At 37.4% G+C, this 9,822-nt stretch overlaps 1 protein-coding gene across 1 annotated transcript; it reads left to right on the plus strand.

The window, feature by feature from the left end:
• The first annotated feature begins 3,584 nt into the window (after window positions 1-3,584).
• On the plus strand, window positions 3,585-9,145 carry zgc:174904 (uncharacterized protein LOC564690 homolog). Its single transcript, XM_067425324.1, has 6 exons — window positions 3,585-3,743; window positions 4,347-4,475; window positions 5,972-6,142; window positions 6,212-6,393; window positions 6,647-6,762; window positions 8,877-9,145. The coding sequence occupies exons 1-6, from the start codon at window positions 3,659-3,661 to the stop codon at window positions 9,034-9,036; spliced, it is 843 nt and encodes a 280-aa protein (XP_067281425.1). The 5' UTR covers window positions 3,585-3,658; the 3' UTR covers window positions 9,037-9,145.
• The last annotated feature ends 677 nt before the right edge of the window (window positions 9,146-9,822 follow it).

Raw genomic sequence — 9,822 nt, forward strand, 5'->3', positions numbered from 1 at the left:
AATGTGGAGGATTTGAACTGTGACGAATCTGACGATGATTGACAGAGCAGATAAACGGTGACGGGATGCACGTAACTAAGCGACAGAGTCCGTTAAAGATGGCGAAGTAGTATGTCCCGAAGCTTGCATACTTTTCTGCTACACACTCAAAAGTATATACTTTTTCTTCACAAAAAGAGTACATACTTTTAGGACGTAGTATAAGTAGGCGAATTGGGACGCAGCATTACATTTTGCTTGGGAACTAATGTGGTCGGAACCAAAGTTTGCAGGCCTGCGTTCTCTGGATTTCTCTCAAGCGGAGCACTTCTACATTCTGACTTGTTGCCGCCGAACCGCGTCATAGCTCATTACCATAAAGTTGAGCTGATTTCAACTCTCCTCCAGTAGAGATTTTTTACTTTTGTCTCTATCGCAGTTACGCGCATGTGAGTTCACATACTCGTTAGTTATTCTACTTTGAAAGGTGCGTTCAGCATCGAAATGTTTTTGTTTTGGTCTGTGCAATAACATAAGTTGCCAATTTACTCAGTTGTATTTCGACACCACAGTGGCGGTTGGTGGACAACCCTGCCATGGTATGTAAGGTCAAAGCTGCCAATATTAAAAATAAATAAATACATAAAGAGACAAAGAAATGTAAAAAAGGAAAAATAAATAAATAAATAGAAAAGCAACAAAAAAAATCATTATTTATAAATTTATGTCCATATTTATGTATTTATTTCCATTAGGGCTGGGACAACGATGTCATCGATGACGTCGACGCAAAAAATACGTTGACGCAAAATATGCGTGTCGATTCGTGAGACCCAAAACAAAGATGGCGGCACCGGAGAGTAGTAGCAACCATAGATATACATACTAAAGTATATTTTGTAATTAATATATAAGTATATTATTTATTGTGTATATCTATGGTAGCAACACGAGTCCTCAGACTTTCAGAAGTGCAAGACTTCGCGCGCGGCGCACACGGAGCAACTAGCGCTCTTAACACTGGCGCGCATGCTCTTGTTTGTTGTCACGGCTACATAAACAAATTTCTGCACACAGGAAGACAGATGTTTTGGTAATATTTTATGTATTTTAATCACTAAAAACAAATACGTTTGCATCAAGTGAAAGCATCGGGCACATTGGCTACCAACATAATAAGCTGTTTTAAATGTAAAATGTTCACTGTCTCATCGCACTGATGTGACCAGTGAGCACAGTTTCATCCCAGCACTATTCCGGTTGTAAACGGAATATTAGCGCCCGTAATGCACTCCACATGTAACTGTTTTCACTGGCATGCCGCGGATGTGCGTGGCATTTCTGTTGCGTGTCAGCCACGGGGCTGCGTGGCGTTTTCTCTGCCTTTGCACAAACGTGTCTGACACGGCGCTGCTGCTGCTATTGATGCGGAGGGAAGCCCTATACTTAATGTTAAACATAAATAGCCTACAGCAAAGACAACATCGGCAGTAGCCTATTGATCACATATCTGTGGTATTGCCGGCAAAATATGCTACAGAATATTTTGTTCTGTAGACAATTGCAATATTTCAAACTCTGTAATCGTCGTATTTTATTATTGGTACAATTAGGCCTATTTCTGCATTTATGTTAACCTAGAGACTTTCAAACATGAAAATGTCATTTATTAATATGTATTCGTGTCAAAATGATATATAACATCTTTTCCTTCTATTTTGCCTGGAGACACTTCCAACACGCTCGCGTGTCACGTGGAAAATAGGCGCTCTTCTATGGCAAGCCGAATGGGTCAGAATTACGCTTTAGATTGAATCGCGTTTACAGTCAAACGCCGTAAAACACGGCGTTTTAAACAGTATTTGCGCCGCAAAATACGCCGTTGTGATTACAAACGCCGTAAAAAAACGCGCGAAATACATCAAGGACGCCGTATTTTGTGGCGTTTTAGTGTGCCTGAAAAGCGCCGCTTTTTAAGCCGTACAGCTTGCCATATGACGGCGAAAAACACGCCGCTTTGGTTGCACAAAGCGCGCGTTATTTACGGCGTTAATTCATGAACTGAAAACATGCCAGACTGAACATGCGCTGTGAATCTATGCCGTGGACGTGTTTACCTCAGCTCTCCTCATGAGCTCATCCACGACTGTCAATATATCTGACTCCTGCAGCGTTTTGGGCTGTGAGACTCCCTCAGCGGCTAAATCACAATATATTGAACAGACAAGTTCAGTTTTTAATTGTAGTGTCTGTTCGCTAACTGAACTGATTTTATGAAGATGAATGCAGTGGTGGGAAAGTGAAAGTAGAGGGAGTGGCCTCGTAGAGCAGCGAAGCATTCTGGGAATTGTTGTCTTTCATCCCCATGAGACTTTTTTCAGTCTAGAAAGCACCAAATTAAAAAATAATTTTACATTTCTACTACATTAATGACCCAGTTTAAATACAGATTCATCTTCCCAGTGCTGAAGTACTCCTTTAAGGACTTGGATAGGTATATGGCCAAAATCTTAAATCACGGGTTAAGTCATATCACCCTAACTGTAGCCTACTATGTTTTAAAATGTCCTGGGCTAACAAACATGAACAGCATATTCAACAGATCTGATAACAGGGACTTGGAAGCGCTTGATATTTTCCATTACCGGTCAGAACTCACGGAAAGGAAGCAGCACACTACAGTGAAGTCCACGCAAGCATATTGATCAATGCATTTGAAACGAGACCATGTTTTTCTTTTAAGCGGTGGTAGTCTTTAGCCTACTTTCATAAACTCATGTCCAGGGACAGCATTTATTTTGTTGCTTTTTTACATTTCTTTGTATATTTATTTATGTATTTATTTATTTTTAATATTGGTAGCTTTGAATTTCATACCATGGAAGCCAGCAAACAAACTGGGTCAGAGAGCGCAGATTCTACCTGACCTAAAAACCTTCGCCATCCATCTGAAAATCTCAATGAACCTAAGTAACTACATTAAAACAGATAAATCAACTTGCAGTGTGTAAGTCAACTCGCCTTCCAGTTGCATGTGGATTGTGTAGTCTGCAGGGTTGCCAGGTTTTCACAACAAAACCCGCCCAATTGCAACTCAAAACTAGCCCAAAACAAGCCCAATCGCGTTTTTAGGGGGTAGGGTCCGGGGGTTAACATATATGTTCTTTGCCAGGTTCCCTGCTAAAATGAGTATTTCTGGGGCTAAATATAACATAATTATAACATAACACCCATCCAAATGCACAAACACACACACACACACACACACACACACACACACACACACACACACACACACTCACACACACACACAGAGAGAGAGCGAGAACGTGAACATGAACACACAGTGAAGGAGTAAAAAAGACCGGAAAAGTAAGAAAAATTCAAAAATCAATATGTGAATGGCTATTCAATCATTAAAACAAATACAATTTTGTAATGATCCCAGTCAGGTTGAGTCATAAGCTATTTGTTTCTAGAAAACAGCACTGTCTGCTGAATTTTGGGAATTGCTCGTGACATTCTAGCAAACATCTAAATCTGTCGTGAAACAGAGAACAATGTCAACCAATCCACATCTCGCAGCACACGGACACGGTCCCGTTTTAAACCACCCCCGCAGTTGAGCAACCCAGAGTCCAAACTATTTAATGTGTGTGTAAGTGTACAAACGTGAACAATGTCTCTAAACAGAGAGGAAGGGCACAACAATCTGATCGACGAGCCTGACGATGACTGCAACAGTCCAGGTGTGCGGTATTCAGGTATGAAAATGGAAACATGTGCTGTGTCTTTAATTTTATATTTACATTTAAGTTATGTGCAATGAGGCCTGAGTTCTTCTAGAAAGTTTGTAAAAAAATAAAAATAATTCTGTTCTTTTAATATTTTAGAATCAGTTTTAAATTAATCGTCATATAAATGGTAAAATTGTTGACTTCATTTTTTTTTACTTTCTAAAACAACCCCCTAAAATTACTAAAAAGTTTTGCTGCATACTAACTTTAATCAGATAAATCATTTTTAGCTAGACTGATATGCTTCGAACAGGATGTCAACCCCAAATGTCCAGTTGTTTTAAATGTTTAGGATTCTAAAATCTTAACAAACATCCAACGTTATTCAATAAAGTACTGATTAATACTCCCAGGGTTTGAGTTAACCTCGCAAAACACTGTAAATCATTTACTGTAATGGGGGATGTTTCTGACGTAATCCACCACGTTTTCAGAAGTTTAGATTTCTTGTTAGATGTTAAGTAAACTCGATTCATTTGTTTAACGCTGTGTCAAAAAACCTGCATTGTTAGACTTTGCTATTTTTATACAATTTTTATATTGTAAATTGTTTTGTTTGTTTGTTCTCAGTATTTCAGAACCCTTCAGGAAAAAGTGGAAAGCGATTTTGCCAAGAACCCTTCAAGGTGGCAACAGCATGCCTGACTGCCTTCTGCCTCCTCTTACTCATGATCCTGGTGGTCACAAGTGTTCACAGTGGTACTTCTCCTTTCTCACATATACAACTTGCGCAATTTAATGTGATTGTTTATTAGCAAGCAGTGTTGGGGAAAGTTACTTTGAAAAGTAATGCATTACAATATTGTGTTACTCCGTTAAAAAGTAACTAATAGTTACTTAGTTACTTTTTAAGAAAAGTAATGTGTTACATTGTTCTTGTTTTTCAAAGGTCAGCAGCAAACATTGTATGCATTTAATCTTACTACATTGCCCGAATATTTTTTATCTAACACATTTATTTAGGAGGTTTGCATAGTAGTCTGATTTTGCATTTCACAGATTTTATCCATTTTGAGGAATACTGAATGTTTTTTTTGTGCAAGTGAGATTAGTAAATGCAATCTCACAGTTAGTCTAGAACTACAGTTATCATTATGAAGCACAATGCCTCTGCACTTATGAATTGTCTCAACATATGGACAGGAGAGCTGTCAGTCAATAAATTGGAAACAAAGTAACTTGCGTTACTTATTTGAAAAAGTAACTCCGATATTTTGTTGTAAATTTTAAAAGTAATGCGGTACTTTACTTGAAAAGTCTGATTACGTAACTCAATTTACTTGTAAACCCAGACACTGTTAACAAGTAGGGCTGAGCATTGAGACCTACAGTAGACTATATGGAAAAAAGTAATGGGACACCTGACCTTTACACCTACAATGACGTTAATGACATTGCATTCTAAATTTCATGACTCACCCTAATGTCGGAATGTCATCTTCGGAACACAGTTTAAGATATTTTATATTTAGTCCGACAGCGTATCCAAGTGTAAGCACACACTATACTGTCCATGTCCAGAAAGGGAATAAAAACATCATCAAAGTAGTCCATATGTGACATCAGTTAGTTAATTAGAATCTCTTGAAGCATCGAAAATACATTTTGGTCCAAAAATAACAAAAAACTACGACTTTATTCAGCATTGTCTGCTCTTCCGCGTTTGGTTTCAATCCTCAAATAAAGAGTCAAACGGTAATGAATCAGCAGATTCATGATTCGGATCGCGTGTCAAACTGTCAAACTGCTGAAATCACGTGACATTGGCGATCCAAATCATGAATCAATACACTGATTCATAACCGTTTGAATCTTTATTTGAGGATAGAAAACAAACAGAGAAGAGCAGACAATGCTGAATAAAGTCGTCGTTTTTGTTATTTTTTGACCAAAATGTATTTCCGATGCTTCAAGAGATTCTCATTAACCAACTGATGTCACATATGGACTACTTTGATGATGTTTTTATTCCCTTTCTGGACATGGACAGTATAGTGTGCATAGACTTGGATACGCTGTCGGACTAAATATAAAATATCTTAAACTGTGTTCTGAAGATGAACGGAGGTCTTACGGGTGTGGAACGACATTAGGGTGAGTCATTAATGACATCAATTTCATTTTTGGGTGAACTAACCCTTTAATTCTAGTTTCAGTTGCGATTTGACTCATTTTGTTATATTCTTTCGTCTTAGGTAAGGGCCGTTCATCTGATCAGGATTCCCTCTCCAGCACTGCTGAAAAACAAATGCAGATGGACTGCGCTAATGTAACGGCTCTGACTGAAGAACTGCTGACTCTGAAGAAAGAGAAGAGTGATCTTGAGAAGGAGCAGTCGCAGTTGAAGGACAAAATCGCTAGGCTTGGTTAGTGTGGCGCATTTGTGTTATTAACAAACTATATCTGCTGCATTGCATAACGTCTGGTCTTTTTAGAGGCAACCTCTGCAACCCGAACCCCTCCAGCACCAACGAAGAGTCCCTGTCCTGAATACTGGAAGCTCTTTAACGGCAGCTGTTACTACATCTCGGTCTATAGCAGGAGCTGGTCAGACAGTCAGACGTACTGCAAGCGGAATGGAGGACACCTGGCCATCATCCTCACACCCGAGGAACAGGTGAGGACAGACGAGAGCTGTGCATCTTACTGCGCTTTAAATATGCCGATATATTTGCAGAACATCTAATGACCTCAAGTAACACTGACGGTCTACTTCAATATGTGTGTAAGAAGAACAGAAACTATTATTGAATATGCAAAAGAAGAAAGGATCTTAGCTGAAATATATGAGCCATTAAAATTGATTACTGAGGGTTTTTAATGTGTGACCAACTGATTTTAATGATATTTGACTTATTGACCCGATAAAGACGTTCATATGGGACCTGCTCCCCCGTGGACACTGGAACGCTTACTGGTTCGGCATAAGTGATGAAAAAGTAGAAGACGACTGGTACTGGGTGGACGGAACCAAGCTGGTCGGAGGGTAAGAATGTCAAATATGACAACTTAACAAGTTAAAACTCTTGCAAGTCCAAGCTTCAGTACTAGATGACATCTCATGTGAAGTAAAAAATACTGAATCTTATTCTTTCCTTTCCTCTTTTGGAGAAATAGTCTCGTGGGTAATACACAGAATTAACTTATCCTTCCCGTCTTCTCTTCTTCCTCTTTGTAAAATACTGAAAAAAAGAGATCTTGGATACACTATTTTTTTCATATATCCTTAGTGTTTAATGATAAACTGACTTTTATTAATGTTAGTGTCTGCTTCACACACACACAATCTATCCCCTTACACTGCCCCTGCCCCTAAACCTACCCATCACAGGAAACATTCTGCGTTTTTACTTCCTAAAAACTCATCCTGTATGATTGATAAGCCTTTTGAAAAGTGGGGACCGCTAGCTGGTCAAGTTTACTGTATATGTTTATATGACTTTAGGACCCAGCGAACAGCTCATTTGCTCCATATTGAGCTCTAAGGCTAGCCTGACAAGCCAGACCCACATCAAGATGTTTGGTCTGGAAACTCACCATAGACAGGGCTCAATCCGAGGGGCGATAAACGGTTGTCTTTCAAACTCACTCTGCACGCGATAGGATAGCGCCACAACCAACCAGAGCAACGAAGGTGAAACAGAGCTTGTTGACAAATTAAACTCCGAACACATCTTCCCTTTTTAAGAATGACTTCAGTGCCGTTCTTTGTTCTTTTCTCAGAAAAAAGCTTAACTCCAAGTCTTCCAGAGTCGCGGTCAAAGCTGATTCGAAAGACCGCCGTTCGCCAGCCTCTGTGTTTACTAGAAGCACGCGAACGCAACTCGGTCATCATTATGTTAAGCCCCGCCCACCAACTCTATACACAATGTGATTGGCCCGACCAGAGTTTGGCGTTTAAAGCTCAGATGTGTATTGAGAGTTGCTAAACGACACTCGCGGCAGATTAGATTTGCTGCCGCTAGGGTGCGTCTAGATTTGTAGGCTACTCTAAGGCCATCTAGTGGCATGAGTCCTGAAATATCATGTTATATTATTTGTTTCCACAAGAGGTCGGCAAAGACACCCAATGTTATAATATATTTGGACTGAATTAAAAGGGTATGCATGAAATCCAGTTATTTTGAATTTAAGATAAAAGAATGTGAAGAATGTCTAGTAATTTAAAGGTAAATAAAAAATATGCATACATTTTTTTTTTTTAAATAAGGCATTCTGGACAAAAAAAAATAAGTATAGTTTTAGGGAATGATAAGGGCTGCATATTTAATTATTTAAGTGAAAATATTAGTTTTCTTTTAGTTACTGCACTTATTATATTTCATTCATGCAAAGAGGTTATCTAGACATTAAAGTATAATTATAAAATATAATTATAATTATAAAATAAAAATATAATTATAGCTTAATTATAAAAAAAATATTATAAAATTAATAAGGGTAAAAAAAGAAATAACATAGTTATTAGTTTTGGATGCTATATAAACATTAACATTACATGTGGACTTGCACAGAAGATAAAAATAAATGCCAAATGCAATTGACCTTTTACATCCCTAAACCTAACCTTAACCCAGTTACCTTATACTTTCTTACACTGTAAAAAATTATTTAGAAATAAAGTTACCTGGTTGCCTTAAAATTTTGAGTTCATTGAAATTAAAATTTTGAGTTAATACAATGAAAATTTTTTGAGATTCGACAACCTTTTTAAAAAATATTATTAAAAGATTTTGTAAGCATATTGGGTAATATGAAACTTGTTGGTTTAAGGCAACTTAAACTTGTTGGTTTAAGGCAACCAGGTTACCTTAAACCAACAAAAACCAACACTTTTTTTTTTTTTTTTTTACAGTGTAGGCAAGTACACGCACATACTGTAAAATAAAGTGAAACCCATGTATTTACTATAGAGTTACAGTTAGGGTTTGGTTTAGGGTTAGTTACTTGTAATAGTGCATAATTTACTGTTACATGTGTAAAGTGTACTTAAAATAAAGTGCCTTTTATATTATTATGTTGTCTCCACATGTTAAAAGCCAACCGACGTAATGAAACCAAGGTGTCTGACTGGGACTAACCCATTCTTTTTCCTTATAGCTTCTGGGAAGATGGCGAGCCCAACAACCATATTAATGAAGACTGTGGCTACATGATTAAAACAGATGTTTTGACCCGCGTGGCTGTAAAGAGCTGGTATGATGCGCCGTGCTACATGTCCTTGCCCTGGATCTGTGAGAAGACGGCTGGGTCCACTTGATCAATGCTTCCGCCAACATCAACAGACATTCACTGAGTAAAAACAGATTGTGGGGTCTCAGGGTTTTAAATGTTTAACATTTTAACAAGACTAAACTGCAGTAGTCAAAGTAGTCAGTTAACTGTTTTTTATTAATATCTAACATCATGTGCATTTATCTTTGTCTAAATTTTTACCAATGGTCGATTTTTGTAAAGTTATTAACTTTCATAAAACAGGATGACCAATTGATTTTATCTGTTTTCAATATAAAAAAATAAAAATAAAAATATTGTCTGTCTTTTCCTATACAACCAAATGTCTTTGAATGGCTTATGTTGTGTTTGCAATTCTGGGGTAACTATAATAATAGCACTTTTATGTAAAACCTGTTTACATCTTTACTCCAGTCTTTAGAGTCACTTGATCCTTCAGAAAGAAATTAATAAATGTATTCAGCAAGGATGCATTAAATTGATTAAGTGATAGTATAGACATTTATAATGTTGCAAAAGCAGTGCTGTTCTTTTGAACTTTCTATTCATTTAATAATCCTGAAGAAAAAAAACTGTTTTCAACATTGATAATAATAATGAATGTTTTATTGAGCAGCAAACCATCATATTAGAATGATTTCTGAAGGATCATGTGACACTGAAGACTGGCGTAATGATGCCGAAATCAGCTTTGCATCACAGGAATAAATTATAAATAAATAGAAAAATATATTCAAATAGAAAAAGAAAAATATTTCACAATACTACTGTTTTTGCTGGTTTTTGGATCAAATAAATGCAGCTTTGGTGA

This window comes from Pseudorasbora parva, chromosome 19 (genome assembly GCF_024679245.1).
Source record: "Pseudorasbora parva isolate DD20220531a chromosome 19, ASM2467924v1, whole genome shotgun sequence".
Taxonomy (NCBI): Eukaryota; Metazoa; Chordata; class Actinopteri; order Cypriniformes; family Gobionidae; genus Pseudorasbora; species Pseudorasbora parva.